Here is a 26,484-nt window from a genome sequence, read left to right as displayed (position 1 = left end):
TTGTCTTGGGAGTTTGGAATTTTGTAATGTGTGAGATCGATTAATAATGTCTACAATATGAAAACACATGTTGTCCTATTGCAACAATGAAATCTAGACTATGCTCATGCCAGAGAGGCCAGAAGAGCAATCTTAGAGAACTATTAAACAATTCAGTATAACAGAATTGCTAAAATTGTGTTCTGAAGCATCAATAAACATTTAGGGAGTTATTAAGACTTTGGTGGTCTTTTGGCAAGATTGCTGCGGTGGCGGCTGGCCAAAAAGGCCGCCTGAGGTCAGTGGTTGCAGGCAACCCTCTTTCAGTACACAACCCCCTAAGCTGGACTACTGTCAGTGTGGGTAGGCTAGCCAGAACAAGCTCCATGGTTCCCTCGTTTTGTTTCAACAAAAACTTTTTGCAAAAATTGGAAACAATTTAGAAAAATCACAAAAATTCAATAATTGAAATTAATCCAAATTAAAAAAAATTTTGCACTAGGACAATTTAAAGGATTTTTAATTTGTTTTACTTAAAACTGTAATGTGATACTGAACACAGGTACAGGATCCCACCACTGCGCACCAAAAATGTTGGAAAATGGGTTATTGGTAAGGGCAGGTAAGTTCCAAGCCATAGCTTAGGTCCAGTTAGGTCTCAGTAAATTAAACCCAGCTGAACCCTTGGTTGCTTGGCAACGAGCGACAAGGCTTAACTTAGGAGACCGAGTGTAAAGCATTCAAATATCACAAAACAGTAATTAAATAAAACACAGGAAACAGTTAAAAAATCCAAAACGAAATTATAAAAATTGATTATATTTTTATCTTTAAAATGACACAAAAACGGATAAAATCGGATAAGGGGAACCGGAGATATGAATTTTTAAAGAATCAATGTTTTCTAGCGCCTAGAAACAAAAAGTGCCAATCTGGTCATCTGGTCGCACCTCGACCGGGGCAAAGTCAAGGTTTAAGGCCGAACGCGATGGAGCCCGGCTCGGCTACAGTCCGCGGGAGGTCTTGGTCAAAAGTTTACCCTCGCACTTAGTCGTTTTTCTGAAGATTTTCTTCAGTGGGACGAACCTGCCAGTCCAATCCAACCTCCTGGAACTCTTCTCCGAATACGCGTCGCAGGAGACCTCGGTGGAGATTTTTACCTTCAGACGTAGTCGTTTTTTCGGGGTGAAAATCCTTCGACCGGGGCAAACCTGAATCTTGATCCAACGTCCTTGGAGCCCTCCTTGGATACGCTGGCTGGGAGGTCCCAGTCAACTTTCTACGTTTGGACTTAGTCTCTTTTTTGGAGATTTTCTTCACCGGGACGAACCCGCAAATCAGGCCGGGTCGCGGTTGAGGTAAGCCGGCTAGAGTTGCTATGGTGGGTTGGTCCCTCTATGGAGCTTTTTTTCAAAAGTTCTCCAAGCTTATGGATCTTCTTCCAGATGTTCCTTTAAGGTTCTTTTGGGGTCCACAGCTCACCCCAAGGTTCTAGAAGCTCTGAGATGATCCTTGGGGGTGTGGAGTACAACTCCCAGAATGCACCTGGCGCAAACTCCTATTTGGCCACTGGACAGTGGTCAGCTGGTTGATTTCTTTAGGAGTTGGTGCAGGGGACTCTGGTTAGCAATTTTTCACCTGTAGCAGACAGGGAGTCCCTCCTTGAACCAGTTGTAGCCAGGCAAAGTCCTTCTTGTGGTGAAGCCCAAGTGTGCAGCTGATGTAGTCCTTCAGAGTGCAGGGTCCAGGTGCAGGTAGGGGTCCAGCAGGGCAGTCCTTCTTCTCCTTTGGTTCTTCCTTGTTGGAATCTGATGGGGATCTGATGTGTGGGTGCAGGTCTTCCAGTTTTATCCTTGCTCCTGGGTGAAAAACAGGGGCGTCCTGGTTCTCCAATCGGGGGCAGGGTCCTTCCCCCTGTGATGACCACTTTACAGGAAGTGTGGCAAAAATCAATCCCAGGAGGCAACATTCCTAAAAAAATCCATCATGGCTGAAAGTGATTTTTTGAGGTTACATCTGGCTGAGCCCACCCACTGGTGTGGCTAAAAATCATAAACACACCCCTCTCCTAATCTAATCAAGGGGGCACCTAGTTGTCTGGGGTTGCAGGATGTAGGGGTGTTGCTGGGTTGCTCCAAATGTCCTTCTCTGCCTTTGAAGACCAGTTTGGCAGCCCTTCCCCTTTCCTGCCTCACCATCTGCTGAGGGGAGATCCCCTCCCAAAGGCACATCTCTTTGTGTGAAGCCAGGCCACTTCACACCTCATCAAGGCTGGCCAATCAGAGCACAGCAGCAAAAACAATGCAGGGCTAAAGTTGGCAACTTTTCAGGTAAAGTTTAAACTCTTTACCTGAACAAGTTATATTAAATCCAACAACTGGAAGTTGTGGTATTTATTATAACAATTAATTTGATACCAAACTCTTGGTATCTGTCACTTGAGGGGACTTTTAAAATTAAAATAAAGTCTCCCCATTCTAGCCTTTGAAGGCCATTCACTACAATGAGGGAAAAACTAATTTGGCTGTTTTTACCTCACCAGGGCTTATAAAACTATTTTTATAAGGTCCCTGCTTATAATTACATGGGGCCCAGCCCTAGGGGCACATAGGGCACACCTTAGGGGTGACTTATATGTACAAATAAGGTAGTTTAAGACTTTGGAACTACTTTTAATTCCAAAGTCGAATTTGCATATGACTGTAATTTAAAAGCAGCCAGCAAGGCAGGCCTGCCTTTAAAATGACACTGGGCACCTCCGCAGTGCACCTATGGGTGCACTACCTATGCTGGGGTCCCTAAACCTACATGCCCTACCATATACTAGGGACTTATAGGTAGCTTGACTTAGCCAATTATAATTAGCCTAATTTGCATATCCACTTCACACAGAGCACTGGGACTGGTAAGCAGTACCCAGGGCACAGCCAAGAGTCAGTAACCACCAGTACTTGTCCAAAAAGTGTGGGGGTGACCAGGGCAAAATGGAGGACTTTCCTACACGCACCATAAAGTGATATGTAATTACATATTAGGCATGTTGTATGGAATCTATATTGTATGTTATCAGAGATCTGTTCTATGATATCTATTGTGCAAAGTGTATGCTGTATGTTGAATAATCAAACGTGTATTTTTAAAGCACTTGTTCACACTGCATATTGAATAACATATATTTGCTACCCAACACAATAGAACTCATTTTATCAACCTCTGCAGTAGATGAATAATCCAGAGCCACCAAATCCAAAATGATATGCTGCAGTATGTGTGCTGTATATTGTCTTTACGCAGTTTATTCTGTGCTGTGTTCTGTATATTGTGTATGTTACACATGTTCACATATAATTATATATAGATATATGTATATAGGTTTTAGATGTTCTTTTATGCTATATATTGATGTAGGTTATGTTCGAAGATATTCTGTTATGTGTTTGGATATATCTTATGCTTTAACATATTCTATAACATTTGTATGCATGGTAGATTTTATTATTTTCATCTTTGCACCTATGATGCATTTTAATATACTCTGCTTTGTTTGCATTTATGCTATCCATGTGATTTCTATATGAAGTATTATAGGCGGTTGGAATGCCAACAAAGTGACATCATGATGCCAATTGACTACTTCCTTGAATTTACGCACATTGCTTTTGTTCACCATTCAGCTAGAGGTAACTGTCACTCTTTTTCAGTGCAAAGAAATGTGCCAACAATTAAGTAAGCAGTGATCAGAGTAGTCAATGGGACTGTGGTGGTTCCTCAATAGGAGCCTCACCCCCCCCGCACACTGGAGCAGAAAGCGTGAAAAACAAAATGGTAATACATTTTTTTTTATTACCATTTTGTTTTTAACTCTGCCGAATGGAGTGAGGGGGCAGGGCCAGTGTGTCATTGCTGCTGATTGAGAGCAATAAGGAGTTGCCCCTTCATTTGAAGTGCGCATGTAGGTTTGGCCGGCTATCTTCCTACGGCCAGCCTGATATGCACAATTCAAACCTCTCTGAGACAGCCGGCTCTATCCAACCTAGACAGCATGAGAGCAATGTCTGGATTGGATAAGGTAGTTGGCTGTATGATGTTACCTTGCGCTCGGAGTCTGGAGCCAGGAACTAGCGAGCATTGAGGACGTGCTGTAGGATAAGGTAAGTAACTTTCATTTTTCTCTTTCATAGATGTTTAGTTTAATGTGTTTTATTGTAATTGTTTAATGTATGTGTATTTTAATGTATGTAGAGCCCCACACCACCGTATTTTGATGTAACCAACCGCCACTGCAATGGGAAATTATTCACTAAACGTTTCCACCCAATTCGCCCTGTTGGAAGGTACAACAGGTCATGCACATTTACACTTCACATCCTCTTCACTAAATTTCACCTATAAGGACACTATACAAACAAAAATTAATAATGTTTTCATTGAACACTTATAAAAAGAAACTGAGTAATGATTACCAGCAACTGATTGAAAATAAGGGAACACTCAAGTAAATGTTGACACAAGGCATGCAAAGTGGCACTACCTAGTTCCAGCAGACTTACCCTATGACAATAGTTTAGTACACCAGTTAACCTTAAACTTGATGCAAAAGCAATGGATATTCAGACCATGCTTCTATATATTTTGTGAATATTTGCTTTTAAGGGTTTTTGTAACACCAGCATGTCCCAAGGGCATTGGTGCTTCACAGTTAAAATACTAAGGGCCTGATTACAACTTTGGTGGAGGGGGTTAATCCGTCCCAAATGTGACGATATCCCGCCCACCGTGTTACAAGTTCCATAGGATATAATGGACTTGTAATACCGCGGGCGGGATATCCGTCACATTTGGGACAGATTAACCCCCTCCGCCAAAGTTGCAATCAGGCTCTAAGTTAGAAGTGATCAATGAAAGGAGTAAATACATATAAACAAGAGAATTGAAGAGACAAAAAAAATGTATGGTAAGATCAGCAGAAAGATGATACACAATGGGTAATATGGAAGTGTGAGAAGAGACTCAAGTTACAAGCCAGTGATAAAAGCATTAATTACAACTGTGTTGCCAAGTGCACTAAAGCATCATGCAAGACAAGCCCTAGAGCCATTAAAAAGACATGAAAAAGGGGACAAATATAAGGGGGAAGTGAGAGACAATATGGTTGTGGGCAAATAGGAGGGTGCGAAGGAGAGGATGTATGTGAAGACTGTAGAGAGGATCAACAAAGTAAGAGAGGACAAGAGTGCTAAATGCAAGAGTCAAGTAGTAAAGAAAGAGGAAGAAGTAAGAGGTAGGTCACAATCTGTGCACCATGCTAAATAGTCAACGGTGGTGGTAATGTTCAAAACGCAATTAGAATAGTCCAGTCTAGAAAACCTCTTTAAAATAAGAGGTTTAAGACACTTCAATGTAAATATGAGAAAAAGTATTGTGAAGAGCAGGAGGGAATGAGCTCCAAAGTCAAGTAGCACAGCCAAAGTAAGATTGGGCCACAAAACTCTGTTTTAGAATGCCTAGGAATTCTAGTAAAGATCCTAAAATCCACTGTGGTATATCATAATTTTCAGTCATGAAGAGTTTCATCTGTAATCTCCTCTTGTCCGTTTCCTTTAGTGACAACTCCTACATCAGTGCAGTTTATGACCTCTCCTACCTGACAAATTTACGGCTCCGGTGTTTCCCATATCACAATGATCTAATTTATGACCTCAGCCCTCATGGATTCCGTTTCCGGGAGGCCTGCAAAATAGCACACTACCATACAGGTAAGGTAGGCACCATGTGTTGGCCAGTTGGGAATGTAATGTATTGCAAGGTGGGTTCATTTAAATATTGACTATTGTAGAATTGAAAGAAAAGTGTTTAACAAGTGATTGCTCATCTAATGAAAAGGCCCAATATGGTTGGCTCTACTTGTTGTGAAATTCCTAGTATAGATTCCTTTAGCAATCCTTTTACATCCATTCTTCTATGAGAACTCTGCAGGTTTACATGCACATGTTAGTCTAACTCTTTACTCAGGAAAGGGAATGCCCTGTTAAAGAAGGGTGAATAGTGGTTTATCCGGGTAACAAATTAAAACATGGAGCTCCTTGTTGGCATGCCAACAAATGGGCGAAAATGTGTGTGTGTGTAGATTGCCTCCTGATTATTTACTCTTCTAAATGGCAATCACCCTGTCCTGTAAATATCCATTTTCAACTACTTTGTCCTGATCAGAACAGGCCCACTTTGGAGACAGCGTTGCAGTTCCTGTGAACTACTTTCGCAGATCTCATCTTGCCCGCTCATCCACTTTGCCATCCAAGTCTTTAATAAAAATGAGTTATGTACATCTCCAAGACAGGAACCCCATAGGGAACCTTAAACAAAATGTCCTGGGTCCCCACAATGGGGAGTCTCCAGCCTCATTACTCTAGGTACTATTAATGAAGAAGGCAGCAAACCGCTACTATTTTTGTGCCTTTCCTCTTACTAATTCCCTACTGTGCCCTCATCACACCCCCCGCCCCTTTGTTGTTTTTCCTTGTCTGAGGGGTTGTGCTATTCATGGACCTATAGATATTCTCAACATTGCGATGCATCTCCTACCTGGGCAAGTGCCCGTGGCATTCTTCTGCTCTATGGAAGGTAAGGCTTGCCTGCATGTTGATGGTCGACTACTTTCTTGTTTCACTGAGGTAATATGAAAGGTTGGTTGTCTTTTTCCGGTGAGGAACTGTTCCTTGCTGCTTACGTAGGGAACACTGGATTTGTTTGGGTATAGTCAGATGCCTGCTTCCCGTGTTTCTCCTTTGAAGCCTTGCCAGTGTGGGACTTGGGAACAGGGATACCAGGTATAGTAACCCATTCCTCCTTACCTGTTCAGCCAGATGTCTGACTTTCTATGAGGCTGTACAGCAGATACTGCTATTTCCTTACTCCACAGGGCATTGCCCACTGGAGTTCCTGAAAATAGTCAACGAGCGGATTTCCCCATGTAGGGTGATTGATGTTGGACTTCTCTCACAGCCCTTTCTTGGTTTGGGTAGTGAAGGAGATTGGCTTTCGTGCTTCTGGTGGTTCACACCAGTCTCCTGATCACGGGCTGTCCTTCCGACAGTTACTCATGTTGTGTCGCATGGCGGGATGGTTCTGTAGTTTTCTCGGTGCCTCTATTCAGATTTATTACGTTTTCTTGCATTCTCGACTGCACTTGTGTAGTCGAGTGAAAAACAATCAACTTTAGTTACTTGTGCTAACGCCTGTAACAAAGGAACCTGGGACCTGATGTACAGAATTTCCTTTTTCTCAAAAATAGGTAGTGAATTGCGCTCTGACATTTTTCAAGTGAAAAAGAATTTTGCGAACCTAACCATATACTAAAAGGACAGTTCATAGTTCTGAATCATAGTGGGTTGCTATCTGACCTACCACATCGTAATTCATGAGGTAGGTCATACATTGTGACTCAATATTACATACTGTCACAGGGATGGTAGCCTGCTGGGATCAACGGACTACCATGTCTGTGATTGCATATTACATAAAAACAAACTTTAAAAAACAATTCTGCAGTTTTTTTGCTAAAGGAAATGGTTCGGCATTTAAAAAGAAATGTTTTTTTTGTTTGTTTGAGGGTTTGCAGTGGCCCCAGAGACCATTGCCTACTCCCCAACAAACATTTTTTTAGCATTCACAAAGAGGAGGGGATCAAAGGGGGCCCTTCTCATTTGCAAACGGTATTGGTAAAATGTCAGTGGTTTGCACCCAGATGCGGGCCGCAAAACATTGACACATACGTTAACAAAATGCTAATTGGGAGACCCTAAACATGCCCTTTCCAAATTGTGATTCATTATGGGTTTCTGAACCTATTTTATTATTTGGTAACTTGTTGCTGAATAAAAAATGGGTTTAATACATAAATTAAAGCCATCCTATGGTTGCAAGCCATGGGATTTTGTGAATCACAGGCATTGTCCCCAAAATGGCTTTGGACATCAGGCCCCATATGATTGTCCATATGTTGACACATGGTACTGTTCAAAGTTTGGGTGATGTGTGCTTTTTCTATGATAAGTACCTCGGAGTGCTGAGCAGCATATTGGTTTTTCAAATATATTTTCAGTCAGTCAATCTTTATTGTTTAGCTCATAAAAACCATAACAATGAGCACATAATATTCAATAAAATTAAATAAAATATTTCAGTTATTAAAACCAAGCAGACCAAAATGTCTACAGACTAAAGTGTAAAATGTGGATATTTGTACTACTCCCAGTCTAAAGGACTAAAACCAGATTTCTTTATTAGGTCACAAAAATACTGGAACAATTTGACACAGAAATAGGTTTGCAGATAAATTTAACATGATTGCAAAACATCAGAGTTTAGCAGTTCACTCTGAGTTAATTTTACACCCAATTAATAAGATTGTCACACTAAAATACAGATGTGTAAACACACTAATTATACATATAACCTAGTCGATCCTTAATAAACATAAGGTAAACTGTCTTAACATAAATACCGATACGATCCCATCACTAGGTTAAATAAACGACTGGAAACCACTCTAAGCAATTTTGCACCAATTTAGTAGATTTGTTTGTCCCACTATAATTCTGATATACAACTGCTAGTCAGTCCTAGTATGGACGAAGAGTAACTATCCTATATAAATACCTGCAATAATCCTTACACCACATTAGTCTCGACATGACGGCTAATGTTCATACTAGTTACTGAATTTATCCCACTAAAAGTGCAGATATATAAACATGCTAAAATTTCTTGGTAGTCCCTACAGTGGTCCAATTACCGTAGTTAGACAGGAATTTGTTTCTCAACTTATGACTAAGATTTGTACAACATAAAATAGTTTCCCTGCTATATAGTGCATATCTTAAATTTGAAAGGTTTTGCTCATATAAGGACAAGAGCTTCACTAATTTTGTATTTAGTGGGGCATTTGCTGGTTCACAACTTCCTATAACTGCCCCAGTGAAAAGTTCTGTTACCACATACCTTGAAGCTGTTCTTTAGTAGTATGACCCGAGGGTTATATAGATGGAGACATATGCAAATCACATGAGTAAGTTCCTCTTGTTTATAACTGCAGAGTCTACAGGCGACATCACCACTGTATCTCCAGGACGGTTGATCTGCCAGTTTTGGAAGGCAGCCGAACCAAATGGACATCAGTTTCCTTTTCACGTAGGCCGGGAAAGTCTGACAGATATTCTGCAGGTTTCAAGAGTTTATAATGTTTGAGGGCCATCCATGCATGCAAATGAGTGGGGAAGGTATTTTTGGGTATCCACTAAGAGTGTTGCCTTGTTTAATAACTTTTCAAACAAAGCTGAAGGCAGTTGCATGTCCCTGTTGCGCTTACATTTTTTAAGGCCTTTTGAAAATATTGATTATATGAAGATTGTTGGAAAGTGGAATAGGCCACTAACCCCCACTAGGTCCAGTTAGGTCTCAATAAATTAATCCCAGCTCAACCCCTGGTAGCTTGGCAATGAGTAGTTAGGCTTTACTTAGGAGACAGGTGTGTGTGTATAGCACTTAAAAATCACAAAACAGTAAATAAGAACCACCAAAACACACTAAAAATCCAACACCAATTTATTAAAATATATTATATTTGTATGTTTAAAAGGACCCTAAAACAACAGCAATCCAACATAGTTAACCAGAGGTAAGAATTTTTAAAGATTAAAAGTAATTTTAGTGCTTAGAAGCAGATAGTGCTCAAAGGGTTAAAAATGCTCACACTGGACAGGGACAAAGTCCAGAGTTCAGGCCACGCACGATGTAACACTGTTACACTTACTTTCAGAAGTGTTTCTTGATACAGGAAAGCGGTCCATAGCACCAGCTGTGGTTTCAGAGGCTCTGGTTTGCCTCTTGGGGTCTGGGGCTACAACTGCCACAATGCATCTCTTCAACTTATGGAGCTGTTTACAACAGTTACTCTAAATAACTCCAAACTTCTGGATCTTCTTCCAGAAGTCCTTTTTGGGTCCTTGAAGTGTCCACAACTTGATCCAAGGCTCCAGAAGCTATGAGTTGCTCCTTGGGAGTTGGGACTACAGTTCTCAGAATGCTCCTGGTCAGGATCCTCAAATGGCCACTGGACGCTGGTCAGCTGGGCTCTTCTTGCAGGACTTGATGCAGGGTATTCTGGGCAGCTCCTTTGTACATGTAGCGTACAGGGAGTCCTTTCTTGAAGTTGAAGACGGGCAAAGTCTTTTTCAGTGGTGAAACCCTAGTGTGCAGCTCGTGCAGTTCTTCACAGTGCAGTGTCCAGGTGCAGGTCAGTTGTCCAGCAGGGCAGTCCTTCTTCTTTGTCTTGTTCCTTGAAGTGGTTCTAAGGTGTGGGTGCAGCTCTGCCAATATTTATCTTTGCTCCTGGGGTGGAAAGCAGGAGGGTCCAACTGTCCAATCACTGGCAGGCAAATACCCTCTTGGATGACCACTTCCTGGGAAGTGTGACAAAAATCAATCCCAGGGAGCAACATTCTTTAAAAATCCAAAATGGCAGAATCTGAATATTGGAGGTTAGATCTGGCTGAGTCCACCCACTGGTGTGGCTAAAATTCCTTAACACACCCCTTTCCTGACATCTCTAATCTAATCAAGGGGGCACCTGGGGAGCGTGGCCAAGCCGGTGAACATGGCGGACGCGAGCTAGGAGAGCTCTGCACGCCACCCGGCTTATCCTGAGTTAAACGGGGGCTTGAGGGCCTGCGGCGCCCAGTTGGAGGGGGCGCTACACTACTGTGGCACCCCGGATCACAGCATCCTGGAGGTGGCGGGAGACGGCAACGAGCTGGGCCTACGTGGATCGGCGGCCTGCGGGGTTTTGGTGACTGGCGTCCACGGCCTCGTAGCGGCAAGCAATCAAAGTGCTGCGGGCCTGACCGTCGGTTAGTGTCTCTTCCCAAGCTCATACCGCCCTCTAGCTATGCTCAACATGGACGATAAAATACTGGGCAAAATCTTAGCGATGCGTTTAGCGCCCATCATGCCGGACCTGGTGCACCCTGACCAAAATGGGTTTGTTCCGGCGAGAGACACGTCGTATAACATCAGGCGGCTGTTCTGTGTTATGCATTACGCGAGGCGAGTCTGGCCACGGGCGGGATGCCTTGTCCTTGACCTGGAGAAGGCCTTTGATTCCCTGGAATGGCCGTATCTTTTCAGGGTTTTGCAGCGGTTCGGCATGGGGCCCCTTTTTATTCGTATGGTTAAGCTGCTATACACCAAACCTCGAGTCCGGGTTAAGATGGGGCGCATTGTATCATCCAGTCAATGTATGTAAGGGTACGAGGCAAGGTTGCCCCCTTTCCCCACTACTCTTCCCCCTTGCTATGGAGCCGCTGGCAGCAGTCCTGCGTGGTTCTGGTTGGGGTATTCCTCTGGGGGATGATCTGCATGCGATATCGCTATACGCTGACTACCTCTTATTGTACTTCAGGGATATTTCGCTAATCCCTCCAGGGGTTGGGGCCTTATTGCAGCAGTTTGCATCGTTGTCTGGCCTCAGGGTTAATTGGGCCAAGTCCTGCCTTTTCCCCTTTGACCCTGAGCTCTCCGATCCAGAGCTTTGTTTCTCTGGGAGTGAGGTTCCCTGGCAGCCCCGCGCATTTCGTTATCTGGGCATCCACATCTATCACCATGAGGACGACCTAATAAATGGAAATCTTAAGAGAGCAGTGTCCTCAATCAAATCCCAGATGACTTTCTGGCAGACATTGCTGCTGTCGGTGGCAGGTAGGATAGCACTATTAAAAATGATAGTCCTGCCACGTCTATTATATATTTTCACTAACATCCCGCACTATATTCCTCCTAGTTTCCTGGAGTCCACATTGAGGGACTTTATTTGGAATGGGGGAAAATGGAGATATGCCCTAAGGAAATTGTATTTGCTTTGATTGTAGGGCTCTTGGTATCACTGCACCCCTTTAGAAGTGAAGTTGCAGTATTTGTTGCCTGGCAAAGTAGATCAAAAACTTACGTTTGCTCCCTGACAAAGCAGATCCAAATATCTTCATCTTCTCTGGGAGTTAAGTGCAGAGGAAAAAACAAAGGTGAGAGAGTAATGTGGACGGCGATAAGGGGTTGTTAAAGCAATACAGAGGGGAGGGATGCGGAATCACAGTGAATGGGGATGGAGGGAAGCAACAGGATTTCTGGGAAGCGACCAAGAGGGTGGAAAGGAAGCAGCACAGGAGGGACAAGCAACAAGGGAAAAGGGAGGGAAGCAAATGAATGGAGAGAGAGAGAGAGTGTTAGTGATGGGGCCAATCTCAAAGGAAGTGCTTCGAAACAAATTAACTCCAAATGGGGCTATCATGACGTCGCTGACGGAGTTGTTCCCAACAGTCTGGCGCCACTCGCAAGAGTGCAGGGTGGTTACGGAGTCACATGGACCCCAGACACAGAACCTTTGGTAAACAAAGAAACAAAGACAATGCATGGAGTCGGGGAGGTGAGGCATCGCTGGAGCTGATACGACATTGGTTCCTTACTGCTACCGGGGAGGTGAGGTGTTGGATACTTACTGCCCGGCAGGGGAGGTGAGGTGTCGGTTCTTTACAGCTGCAAGGGAGCTGATGTGTGATTGGTGGTAAGACATTGGTTCCTTACGATCGGGCAGGTCAAGATGCAAGGCATCAACTTCACAGGATCGGAATCACCCCACGGGGCCAAAGGTACTGCATCGGAGTCGGGTGCCCCAGACGTCAGCGACACTGCGCTCAGGACTCACTCTGTGGGGAGACTTCAAGGGCACTTCAGCAGTGTCAGGCCTGCAGCGTTGGTTGCAGTCATTGCACTCAGCGGGGACCATGGCTTCTGGTGGAGGCAGCGTGTGGAGTCAGACAGTGACGCCAGTTTCGAAGTCGATCTGGAGTCGATGCATTTGGTTTCTTCTTGGTTACCCCAGAACTCACTCCCAAGGGCCCAGGGACTGGATTTGGAATGCCTGGGAGAGTCTTGACTCTCAGCAAGAGAGCCCGGGTCCTGGCAGATGAAGTCTTTGATGTCCCTGAGACTTCTTAACAGGAGGCAAGCTCAGTTCAAGCCCTTGTAGAACCTTGGAAAGCAGTATGTAGAAAGCAAAGTGCAGTCCTTTCACTTCCTGGATGGAAGCAGCAAGCAGCAGCCCAGCATAGCAAAGCAACAGGTAGAGTGGCAGTCCCTCCTACAGCATCCAGTTTTTTGTCCTGGCAGAATGTCCTCAGTCCAGAAGTGTTCTGCAGTTGTGGTCTCAGAGGCCCAATACTTATACTCATTTGTGCCTTTGAATTAGGCAAACTTCAAAGGAAAATCTTTGTAGTGCACACAACCCCCCCCCCTTTCCTGCCCTGGCCCCTGACACACTCCAGCGGGTTGGAGACTACTCTGTGTATGGGCAGGCACAGCCCTATTGTGTGCTGGTGTCAGCTCCTCCCTCCACTCTAGCCCAGGAAGACCCATCAGGATATGCAGGACAAACTTCAGCTCCCTTTGTGTGACTGTCTAGAGTGAATTCACAAACAGCCCAACTGTCATCCTGACCCATTGGAGGTGTATTCCACAGTTAGGCAGAGGCACAGCATGGTTAAGCAAGAAAATGCCCACTTTCTAAAAGTGAACACACTGAGGGGCAACCCAGTATTCCCCTAGGAACTGAGTATAGACAATGTCTCACTTAAAAATGCTCCTAGAGAAATTATTTAGATATAGTATGCGTACATATGATCCAGTCTTCAATTAATGAATAAGGCAACTCCGTACTGTTAAAATCCAATATGTTACTCAATAGGATTCAGGAAGTTCATAAAAATGTACAACAATTCCAATGAATGTCTATTTCATAGACAACAACACTGTATATAACCCCTCTAGATCATAAGATTGAATCCCAACTGCAGATCCAGGAAGGGGTTATAACCCTCCTCATGACACAGCTCTGCACAATAATTGCCTGGTTTTCAATCCCAATTCAAGCAATATCATGGACTTTCAATTCAGCTTGTCAAATGAGAAGGTAATATTGACGTTTCAGCCTGTAGTGGCAGTCAGAGGTCTGTTAGACCATCATCAGGACTCAGTGTTGTTAAATAATACTTACACATAAGAATAATTAATTAAAAAAACAGTAGGCTCTGTTTATTCTACCACAACTGGAGGCGTAGAAGAGCCAGACCTCATTTGCGATCCATAACAGGAGTGTTTAGGATAACTAAACCTCCCTCAAAAACAAGGAGGGGTGTCCAGAAAGGGGCTTGACAAAGAGTTAAAGGGCTAAATTATGTTCAACCAAACAGGGATACACTGGTCCACAAGCGCTCGCAGTGTGAGGGGCTCCTTTTGAAGCTGATGTGTACAGGCAAAATCACATTCCTTACACTGAGGAGAACCACTGACTGAAGTGGGTAGACACATTGCCCATGCTGTATGCTGTATGTTGGATGTGAATGACAGTACAACAGACCAACGGATGAAGAGGGCTGGCTGAAAGCCTCTGTATGTATTTGTATGTGTGAGACTTTTTTCTGAACCAGAAAAGCTCTTGGCTAAGACCAGACCCAAAAAACGTGCAATTGGGGCAAAAAAAGAGAGGAGAAATTATATTTGACCATTGGCTGATATTGAAGTAGGGAATAAGTGATTTCACTTCCTGTGTTACCAGTGTTTAGAGCACAGGATGGAAAACCAGATTGATATCTAATCCGGGTCAAAGGTCATGTGATAACACTTTCTTTGTTATTGTCAAGGGTCATGTAAAGTCACGTCTGGTGATTACTAAAGCTTTCTACCTTTTATGTTAGTAATCTGGCATCCATGACTGTTGTACTAGGCTTAATAAAGCTATACATTGCATAATTGCAATAACCCATAGGTACTGTTTTTGTAACTGGCATACATCCGATGTCTTGACTACACCAAGTAGAATCATGTATCAGTATAGTTGCTGCAGTTTCTAACGTTTAAACAGGACAGCTAAAACCTTTTACATTGTGTATAAAAAGCCAGTATACTGGTGAGATTGCTAAACCATGATGTTGACTGTTATTTTCCTGTAATTCAGATACTGTGATAAAGCAGAGAAAAGAATCCCTTAAGCATGAGAAAGAGTCCGAGAAGAACTACCAAAAGAGGCATCTGGATTTCTTGGATATTCTTTTATGTGCCAAGGTGAGTTTTTAAAGACCCAATGTGCAATAATCCCCTTATTTCAAGCGACACACATGAAGCAGACCTTTGTGATGATACACCGCGGAATGCTGTCCTATTCTCTCATGTACCCCTTCCATACACTATTTAAAATGTAAAGAATTATTGCATTCTGATAATAGCAGATTCAGTTTATCCTTAAAGCTAATCCCTTCGGCACTATTTCTAGCATCGTGCATACCAAGAAGAACATCGTCCTTGAAGCAATCATTGGCAATGTGCACAGGTCTGTTTCCTTGATTAATAAAAGTGCAGTAATTGGTGATTTTTTTCTTCTTATTGTAGTATAGATAGGCATGCAAACTATCATATATCTAAGTGTTCCGTCAGACTGCCATCATGCAACACATAATTCAGCACACATCCATCCATTAGACACTGTGAGAAACTGGGTTGTTGGTAGAGGGGGGGAACCCCGCTCAAGAAACAGCCACAGTCCCTGTCATGGTAAACCACTAACGCCATTAAATCTACCTATGCTTAACCCTCTGTTAGCTTAGCGCAAAAGCAGTCAGGCTTATCTTAGAAACAATGTGTAAAGTACTTATACAGCACACAAACAGTAATAAATTAAAAACACAACATAAGAAAAACCCCTACCAATTTAGAAAAATTGAGTACATTTTAATAAATCATTTGACACAAAATGACAAATCTAATCAGTACCACCAGAGTTAAGAATTTTTAAAGTTTAAGGTAGAGTCTAGCATTTAAAGAAATGAAATGGCTGACTGCAGACATCTAGCCGCGCAAGACTTGGGCAAAGTCGAAAGTTATGGCTGCCTAGAATGAACTGCGGCCAGATACAATAGGTGGATGGGGCCCAGTCTCCATTTAACTGCGGACTTTGAAAAATGTCTGAGAAGGTAAAGTTAAGCAGGGCAAGGCAGCTGGCGGTGTCTGAGGAGAAGGTGTTTTCGTCAGGGAGCTGCTGGCTGTAGAATCTTTCTGTTGGACTTAGGGGGTCATTCTGACCCTGGCGGCCGGTGACCGCCAGGGTCACCGACCACGGGAGCACCGCCAACAGGCTGGCGGTGCTCCCTCGAGCATTCTGACCGCGGCGGTTCCGCCGCGGTCAGAAACAGAAAGTCGGCGGTCTCCCGCCGACTTTCCGCTGCTCGGGGGAATCCTCCATGGCGGCGGAGCGCGCTCCGCCGCCATGGGGATTCTGACACCCCCTACCGCCATCCTGTTCCTGGCGGGTCTCCCGCCAGGAACAGGATGGCGGTAGGGGGTGCCGCAGGGCCCCTGGGGGCCCCTGCAGTGCCCATGCCAATGGCATGGGCACTGCAGGGGCCCCCGTAAGAGGGCCCCACAAAGTATTTCAGTGTCTGCAAAGCAGACACTGAAATACGCGACGGGTGCAACTGCACCCGTCGCACCCCTGCAACTCCGCCGGCTCAATTCTGAGCCGGCGTCCTCGTTGCAGGGGCATTTCCGCTGGGCCGGCGGGCGCTCTTTTGGAGAGCGCCCGCCGGCCCAGCGGAAATGTTTAAATGGCTGCTGCGGTCTTTTGACCGCGGTGCGGTCATTTGTCGGCGGTACCTTGGCGGACGGCCTCCGCCGTCCGCCAAGGTAAGAATCAGGCCCTTAGTCTCTTTTTTTGGAGGTTAAAACTCTCCAGTGGGACAAAACTGGGCTCTACAAGGCCAAATACTCCTTCTGCGAGGAGCTGCTGAACAGGATTTGCTGCTGCTGACAAGAACATGGCAGGAGCTGCCATGAAGTCCGGCAGACCGGCGATGCCTCTTGGGCAGATGTTTCTCAGGGCAGTTTTTAGTCCCAAGATTTGAATTTGGGCTATCAGGGCACTTTTAGTACCACTTCCAAGGACCGAGGACTGGAGAGGCACCACTTGGACGATCATTACTCACTCAGGCATGATCCAGGTGTACGTTCAAGATGGTTGGAGCCTTTGCCCTTTCCACAAGGCTCTGATCAGGAGACCATCAAACTTGCAATTGGAGTCAGTCTGGAAGTCTTTGGTTCAAAGTGAAGTACAGGGCTTACGCAGCAGGGGGGGACCACTGGGGTGCAAAGCAGCAGATCAGTTGTTCTTGGTGCAGCAAAGCAGTCTTGAAGTACACAGCAGGCCACACCAGTAGGTAGTCCTCAGAGTCCTTCCTCAGGTCCAGAAAGTGAACTGAAAAGAGGGTCCCATTTAGGTCGAGCCAGCAGCGCACATGCGCTGCTCTCTCGGGATGCTGTAATCTATTCTGTGGGCTTTAAGCATGCCAATCACTTTTGTTAAACTTGGCATCATTGGCATGGTCTTCCCTACATTTTTGCCTCTACTTCCAAGGTTGTGTCTGTGTGCTGGACTCTGATTTTGCTGTTTTGTTTGCTTTGGACACTTTACCACTGCTGACCAGTGCTAAAGTGTAAGTGTTCCCTGTATAAGTTATATGTGTACACTGGCGTATCCATGATTGGCATATTTGATTTACTAGTAAGCCCCTGGTAAAGTGCACTAGAGGTGCCCAGGGCCTGTAAATCAAATGCTACTAGTGGGCCTGCAGCACTGGTTGTGCCACCCACATTAGTAGCCCTGAAAACATGTCTCAGACCTGCTACTGGGGTGCTTTGAGTGCAGTTTTAAACTGTCAATTCGACTTAGTAAGTGTACCCACTTGCCAGGCCTAAACCTCCCTTTTTATAGGTAGGCCCTAGGTAGCCCCATAGGCAGGGTGCAGTGTATGTGTATGTTAAAGGTGGGGCATGTGCTTATGTGTTTTACATGTTCTGACAGTGAAATACTGCTAAATTCAGTTTTCACTGTTGCAGGACCCATCACTCTCATAGGTTAACATTGGAGTTGCCTTTAAATATTATTAAAGCTGAGATTCCCTTTGAGAGCAGATAGTCATGTGGAGTTTGGAGTCTCTGAACTCACCATTAAAAAATGCATGTCTTAATGAAGTTGGTTTTTAGGCTGTGTGTTTGAAAATGCCACTTCTAGACAGTAGGCATTTTCTTGCTTAAACCATTCTGTGACTCTGCTTGTTTGTGAATTCCCTGTCTGGGTCAGTTTGACAGTTGGGGTGTTTGCACCTCTCCTCTAGACAGTGACCCAATTGGAGCTAGGGTGTAGCCTGCATATCCTGATGGGCCATCTGGGCTGAGGGGAGGAGTGGTCACTTACACCTGAAAGGGCTGTGCCTGCCCTCACGCAATGCAGTCTCCAACCACCTAGTGTGTGTCTGGGGCTGGGCCTGGGCAAGGCAGGATCTTGAAAACAACAGAAACTTCTCTTTGAAGTAGGACTACTTCAAAGACAGAAGGGGGTATAAGAAGAACACCCAAAACCACTGAAAATCAAATTACTTCTGGAACCAAGGAGAAGAGCTAAAGAAGCTGGAGGAGGAGTACTGCTCCTTTGCATGTGACTGTGATTTGCTGTGTTGGCCTGCAGTAGCTGCTTCTAACTCAGAGAGGACAAAGACTGACTTTTGTTGATTTTCCACTGGTGAAGAATCTCCAAGGGCTTGAAACTGAGCTTGCCTCCTGTTGTTGAAGTGTCACGGCTGGAAGATCAATGCAACGCAGCTGGAGAAATGACACACACCATCCGCAGTGGCTGCTGTTAACGATGCAAGCCCCCACGCAGTGCGGTTTCCTGACACTGTGTAACTGGATTTTTTTCGACAGAACATCACTGGGGGGAAAATCAGTGCAAAGACTGCCCAGACCCTAGGTGCCCATTTGGATCGACGCATCGCTCTCTTGTGGGAGAGAAGAAACAACGCATGCTGACCCAGTGGGAGGAGGAATGATGCACGATCTCGCTTGCGAGTGAAATCGACGCATCGCTGGCCTTTTTTGATGCACACTTGCCCGTGCAGGTACTTTTGTACGATAACTGCGTTCTCTCTGTTTTCTAAGGATTTAAGACTCTTATTGTTTTTAAAATTCATATTTTGTTGCTTCGGTCTTGTTTCGTTTAGATAAATATGATCTCTTTTTTCTAAACCTGTGTTGTGTCATTTTGTAGTGTTTCCACTAAGTTACTGTGTGTGTTGGTACAAATACTTTACACCTTGCTTCTGAAGTTAAGCCTGCCTGCTCGTGCCAAGCTACCAAAGGGGTGAGTGGGGTTAACAGAGGGTGATTCTCCTTTACCCTGACTAGAGTGAGGGTCCTTGCATGGACAGGGGGTAACCTGACTACCAACCAAAGACCCAATTTCTAACATTGGTGATCAGCGGTTGGGACTGGGCTTTCATTTGTACTTGACATAGTGATTAAGGGAACACTGCTGTTTTCAGTGCAGACCATTACGTGACCACATACTACTTGTCTTTGTGATTTTTTTCTCTTTTGGATTTTTCCATACTTCTATTTTCAGGTAATCCTACATTGACTTTGGAACTTCATTTGGGAACTTGTTTTTCTGTCTCTGGAACTTTGCACTTTTGACTCCTCATCATGTCTCAATATGGAGATGCATCAGGTGGAGCTGTTTTTGATTTAGGGAAACTGGAAAGCTGAACAGTTGCCAGTTGAGGCAGTTCTGCAAAAAACTTGCTTGTCCCATTAAGGGCTCCACCAGGAAGGAGGAGCTGCAGAAGGCACTGAGGGCCGGGTAACAGCCAAGGAAGCTGAGGAGAATGAGGAGGAGGAACAATCCATCCATAATGGTGTAGTGCGTGGGCCTGTTATGTCCATGGAAAGGGTCTCCAGGGCAGGTAGCAGCGTCAGCCAAGGGTCTGACTCCTGAAGAGTTGCAGGACAGACAGGCAGAGAGGGCTCACCAGTTGTAGTTGGAGTAAATGAGGATGGCCTTAGAAGAGAAAAAGTTATTGTTGGCTCATGAGCTCAGCTTGAGAGAGCTGGAACAGAGGAGCCAGTTTTGTAGGGAAGGTGGCAGCAATAACACAGTGCAGCCTGAGAGGAGGGTGCACATTCCTAAGGACCTTGTGAATGATTACAAAAGGGAGGGTGACTACTTATGTGGTTCAAGGGATATGAGTCTGCTCTCCATGAATCTGGTACCTGAAGCTCCTTGGGGGGCGGGTCTGTGGAAGTGCTTCAAGATAAAGGGGAGGAATACTCTGACATCCTTAGGGGATCCCTAGGGGCTCACCAGTGGCGGCCCGTCCTTTAGGGTGGAGGGGCCACACACCCCCACCATTTGCCCCTCATGAAGAGTGTCTGTAAGGCTGAACAAAGGTCAGCCTGACAGACACTCCATGTTCAGCTCAGGCAGCCAGGAGCAGACATGCGCGATTTGCGCACACTCCTGGCTGCCTGAGCTGAACTTTGCTGGTCTGAGGAGGTCACAGCTACTATGGGCGTGACCACCTCGGCTCAGCAAAGGTGCCTCGAGGCCCTCCCCTGGGTGACGAGGAAAGCATCACTAATTGACACTCTCCCTGGGCGCTTCAGTTTAAGACCTGAAGTTCCCAGGGCGAGTGTCAATCAGTGACACTTCATCACAGAGTGGGGTGGGGTCAGCAGTCTCACTGACCCCATCCAACTCTGTGACGAGGCTGGGACTGCTGCCTTCCCTCATTGGCTGACCTAAGGTCAGTCAGTGAGGGAAGGCAGCAGTCCCAACCCTCCTGGGACCTGGAGGCTGAAGGTGTGTGTGTATGTGTGTGATGTTTTAAATTGAATGCTTAGTGCGCGCATGCATGTTTGAGTGTTATGAGTGTTGTTAATGGATGTGCGTGCGTGTGAAAAAGGAGTGTGTGCGATCTTTTAAAATGAACGTTTGGTGCGTGCGTGCATGTTTGAATTGTATGAGTGTTAATGGATGTGCATGGTTGTCTGTGTGTGAAAGAATGTGAGTGTGTGTGTGTGTGTCCTGCCCACCCCCCCCTCCTAAAGCTGCCGGCCGCCACTGGGGCTCACCTACCCTGTCATGAGGGACGCCCTGATCACAAGGTGTGGTCTCACCCCTGATCAGTATAAGTACAAGTTTAGTTCCTAAAGAAGAAGGAATCCCAACCATGGTTGGAGTGTGTTGATTCTTTTTGCAAGTCACTGGATGGTTGAGTGAAGGGCAGTAAGGTAACAACGTATCAGGGGCTTTACAATTTTATTGCTTCGGAGCACTTTTACAGTTTGTTTTCCAGAGCTGCGCCACCACCTAATTGACAGCAAGCTGACTGACCCCAGGAAGCTTGCGCAGGAAGGGGACCATTGGGAGAGCACCAGGGTCCAGAAGAGGTATGGGGGAGACCATGCCAAGGGTGGGCAGGGTCCCCATCAGAAGAAGTGGGGGGGGGGGGGTAAGGGTAAACAGGGGGAGTTCTCTAAAGGGCTCCAACCTAGTTCCCAAGGTAAAGAATCCAAGCCCCCAGTAGAAAAACCATGGATCCCAACAGGGAACCCTGCAGAGAAGGGGTCCTGCAAGTGCTTTGCATGTGATCAGGACGGTCACATTAGGGGGTACCCCAAATGTCCTAAGTGGACACCGACATCCACTGGTGCTCTGTCACAGGGTTTGGCCAGTGTAGTGCTTGGGGAGGAGTTAGTTCCAGGTGGATGGGAGCCAGTTGAGATGACCCTTGTCTCACTAGGGGACAGTGAGATGGTCCAGAGGACCCTCGTGTCTGATAACACTAAGAAGTACAGGCGGTGGGTGACCATCAATGGACAGAGGTTGGAGGCTCTGAGAGACACATGAGCCAGTGTGACTACAGTGAGGAACCACCTGTTGTCTGACGAGCAGATAGATCCCTGTGTACTTCACCAGGTAGTTGCAGTGGACAACAGAGTGCGTATGCAGAGAGGCCCAGGTTCCCTTTGAATAAAGGAGGGGTCTCAGGTTCCTTGAAGGTAGCTGTGAGTCCAACCATGCCTGTAGATTGTTTTCTTGGCAATGACCTGGAGGATTCCCCTTGGCAGGAGGTGGAAAGCAGGTCACACATGGAGATATTGGGTCTTCCTGGGTGGGTGTGTGTGTCTATCCGGTCTATAGCAGCCCGTCCGGGTGTTCAGGAGACCTTGGAGCCTGAAAGAGGTAGCCCAGATGTCTGCCAGAAGGAGGAAGGGCAAGGGGTGCGGGACACCGGCCCCAGAAGTTCCCACCATCCAGGTGGCTGAACTGGGTGAGGTCCCTGAGCTGTCACAGTGGCTGCAGGAAGGGGGCTCACCAGGGAAGCATTCTGTGAGGTGCAGAAAACATTTACTACTCTGAAGGGTTTGCGGCGGCAGGCTGCAGACCAGGCGTCTGGCAAGAAACCTGGATCACATTTGATTTACTGGGAGGATAGCCTCCTACATAGCGAGCCTAATGTTCCTGAGCCTGGGTCAGCCCATGTGCTGGTGGTACCCCAGTGCTTCAGAGCCTTCCTACTGGGTTTGGCTCATGATGTGCCTTTAGCTGGACATTTAGGGCAGGACAAGACCTTTGAACGGCTTCTTACCCACTTTGACTGGCCCCTAAGGCTCAGGCACTCGGATGCTCATTGTATGTCTTTCCCAACTTGTCAAGCAAATGGCATGAGTAGGGGAAAATGCAAGGTCCCCTACAACCTTTTCCTGCGGTTAGCACCCTCTTTGAAAGGATTAGTATTGACATTGTGGAGCCTCTGTATCCCAAGATAGCCATGGGCAACAGGTTTATCCTTGTCTTGGTGGACCATCCCACCCAGTACCCAGAAGCCATTCCTTTGCACTCGATCACTGCCCTTGTGGTGGGCCATGGATTGATGGGGATTTTTACCCGCATGGGGTTCCCCAAGGAGGTGGTGTCCGATAGGGGTACCAACTTCATATCAACTTATATGAAGTCTCTGTGGAAGGTGTGTGGGGTAACGTACATGTTCACCACAAATTACCACCCCGAAAGCAATGAATGGTCTGGTTGAGGCATTCAACCGCACCTTGAAGGGCATGATAATGGGCCTGTCAGAGCCCTTGAGGCAGAAGTGGGACGTCCTCTTGCCATGCCTTCTGTTCGCTTACAGTGTGGGTGGTGCCTCAAAAAGGGGTCGGCTTTAGTCTTTTTGAGCTGTTGTATGGCCACCATTTGAGGGGACCATTGAGACTGGTAAAGGAAGCTTTGGGGAAAGCCCCTAATAAATCCCCCCAGGATGTATTCAGTTACATGCTGGTTCTGAGAAACCAGACTGCCCGCTTCAGAGCTCTCGCCACTCTAGTCGAGTTTTAACCTCCTCAAAAAGTGTGGGTGATGCCACCAGTGGAGCCTAGGGCACTCCAGACAAGTGGACTGGGCCATTTGAGGTGGTGGAGCACAAGAATGAAGTTACCTACCTGGTGGACTTGCAGACTCACAAGAACCCTTTAAGGGTCCTGCATGTGAACCAGCTCAAGCCACACTTTTAGCGGACTGAATGGTCCATTCTTCCAGGAACAGATGATGGGGTGGAGAAGGAGAGAGGGCCTCTTCCTTACCTCCTGCTTACTGAAGAAAAAGATGCGTCTGTGGAGGGAGTGATCCTCTCCCCCTCCCTGACCCCGAGAAGCAGACTGACTGTTTCCAGGTGTTGGGGCAGTTCGCCTCACTATTCTCCCTGATCCCAGGGGTCACACACTTGTGTACACATAATGTGGAGACTGGGGACAGTCCTCCTGTTGAACACAAAGTTTACAGAGTGACTGACAGGGTAAGGGTTAATATTAAAGAGGAAGTCTCTGAAATGTTAGCGTTGTGTGTTGATTTTTCCACATCCCTTGGGCCAGGCCTGTGGTTTTGGTCCCAAAGCCTGCTGCTCCTGGTGCCACTCCAGAACTCAGGTTCTGTGTGGATTACTGGGGACTTAATGCAGTCACCAAGACTGACGCGCACCCCACCCCGAGCTGATGAGCTCATTGAAAGGATGGGAGCTGCCAAGTAACTTTATATTACCTCTGGGTACTGGCAGATCGCCCTGACTGAGGGGGCTAAGGAGAGGTCCGTATTCTCCACACCAGATGGGTACTATCACTTTAGGGTGGTGCCCTGTGGGATGAAGAATGCCCCTGCCGCCTTTCAGAGGTTGGTCAACCAGGTGTTGGCTGGACTGGATGATTTCAGTGCCTCCTACCTGGGTGACATTGCTGTCTTTAGTTCCACATGGAAGGAACACTTGCAACACCTCTGTAAAGTGTTGGAGGCCCTGCAGAAGGCAGGCCTCACTATTAAGGCAAGCAAGTGCCAAATAGGCAGGGTTCTGTGGTGTACTTGGGACACCTGGTGGGGAGTGGCCAGGTGGCACCCCTACAGCCAAAAATTAAAATCATTCTGGCTTGGGAGCCCCCCAAGACCCAGACTGAGGTGAGAGCCTTTTTAGGTCTCACTGGATACTATAGGACGTTTGTCAAGGGGTATGGCACAATTGTTGATCCCTTGACTGAGTTGACTTCCAAAAAGCAGCCCAAAAATGTGATCTGGACTGAGTCTTGCCAGATTGCTTTTGATGTCCTGAAGGCTGCCATGTGCACAGCACCTGTGCTGAAGGCACCTGACTATTCCAAGGAATTTGTTGTGCAAACAGACGCCTCAGAGCATGGTATTGGAGCAATACTCTCACAGCTTAATGAAGAGGGCCTAGATCAACCTGTAGTCTTCATTAGCAGGAGGTTACTTCTCAGGGAACGTAGGTGGAGTGCAATTGAGCATGAAGCTGTTGCTGTGGTCTGGGCACTGAAGAAGCTAAGACCCTACCTGTTTGGGACTCACTTCTGGGTTCAGACAGACCACAGGCCCCTCAGATAGTTAATGCAGATGAGGGGTGAGAATCCCAAAATGTTGAGGTGGTCCATTTCCCTACAGGGAATCGACTTAAAGGTGGAACACCACCCTGGCACCGACCACGCCAATGCTGATGGTCTGTCCAGATTCTTCAACCTTAGTGATGAGAACTCCCATGAGGTTGGGTAGTTGCTCCCCACTTTCAGCTGGTGGGACACATGTTAGACTTGGCATCATTGGCATGGTCTCCCTTAACTTTGTGCCTCTACTTCCCAGGTTGTTTCTGTGTGCTGGACTCTGTTTTTGCTGTTTTGGTTGCTCTGGACACTTCGCCACTGCTGACTAGTGCTAAAGTGTAAGTGTTCCCTGTATAAATTATATGTGTACATTGGCTTATCCATGCTTGCCATATTTGATTTACTAGTAAGCCCCTAGTAAAGTGCACTAGAGGTGCCCAGGGCCTGTAAATCAAATGCTACTAGTGGGCCTGTGGCACTGGTTGTGCACCCACATCAGTAGCCCTGTAAACATGGCTCGACCTGCCACTGCAGTGTCTGTGAGTGCAGTTTTAAACTGCCAATTCGACTTGACAAGTGCACCCACTTGCCAGTCCTAAATCTTCCCTATTTATATATGTAAGGCACATCTAAGGTAGACCCTAGGTAGCCCCATGGGCAGGGTGCAGTGTATGTTAAAGGTGGGACATGTACTTATGTGTTTTACATGTCCTGACAGTGAAATACTGCTACATTCGGGTTTCACTGTTGCAAGGCGTATCTCTCTCATAGGTTAACATGGGGGCTGCCTTTAAATAATATTAACGCGCAAATTTCCTTTAGGAGCAGATAGACATGTGGAGTTTGGGGTCTCTGAACTCACCGTTTACAAATACATCTTTTAATTAAGTTGTTTTTTATATTGTGTGTTTGAAAATGCCACTTTTAGAAAGTAGACATGTTCTTTAACCATTCTGTGACTCTGCCTGTTTGTGGATTCCCTGTCTGGGTCAGTTTGACTGTTGGACTGTTTGCACCTCTCCTCTAGACAGTGACACAAAGGGAGCTGGGGTGTAGCCTGCGTATCCTGATGGGCCATCTAGGCTGAGGGAAGGGGAGGAGTGGTCACTTACACCTGAAAGGGATGTGCCTGTCCTCACACAATGCAGTCCCCAACCCCCTTGTGTGTGTCTGGGGCCTGGCCTGGGCAAGGCAGGATCTTGAAATCATCTGAGACTTCTCTTTGAAGTAGACCTTCTTCAAAGGCAGAATGGGGTAAAAGAGTAGTACCTAAAACCCCTGAAATTCAGAGTACTTCTGGAACCAAGGGGAACCTCTGCCAAGGAGAAGAGCTGGAGAAGCTGAGGAGTACTACCCCTTTGCCTGTGACTGTGCTTTGCTGGGTTGGCCTGCAGTAGCTGCGTCTACCTGAGAGAGGAGAAAGACTGACGTTTGTGTGACTTCCCACTGGTGAAGAATCTCCAAGGGCTTGAAACTGAGCTTGCCTCCTGTTGTTGAAGTCTCAGGGACAACAAAGACTTCACTCTGCCAGCCCTTGGGCTTACCGCTGAGAGTCCTGTCTGCCAAGTGGTGCGCTAACTTGTCTCTGGGCCCTTGAAAGGTGCAGCTGATGGAAAAGAACAGAAAGCCACGCAAAGA

General features: G+C 46.2%; 1 protein-coding gene across 1 annotated transcript in view; it reads left to right on the top strand.

Moving 5' to 3' along the window:
- LOC138293485 (cytochrome P450 4B1-like) overlaps positions 1-26,484 on the top strand; it is a 123,220-nt gene that overhangs the window by 48,739 nt on the left and 47,997 nt on the right. Inside the window, exons 6-7 of the mRNA XM_069232724.1 lie at positions 5,584-5,735; positions 15,041-15,147. Coding sequence (XP_069088825.1) covers positions 5,584-5,735; positions 15,041-15,147 — 259 coding nt within the window. The remainder of the gene's footprint in view (positions 1-5,583; positions 5,736-15,040; positions 15,148-26,484) is intronic.

The sequence above is a fragment of the Pleurodeles waltl genome, chromosome 4_2 (assembly GCF_031143425.1).
Source record: "Pleurodeles waltl isolate 20211129_DDA chromosome 4_2, aPleWal1.hap1.20221129, whole genome shotgun sequence".
In the NCBI taxonomy this organism is placed as follows: domain Eukaryota; kingdom Metazoa; phylum Chordata; class Amphibia; order Caudata; family Salamandridae; genus Pleurodeles; species Pleurodeles waltl.
Note: the sequence above shows the minus strand (reverse complement) of the source record. Positions and strands in the feature narration are given on the sequence as shown.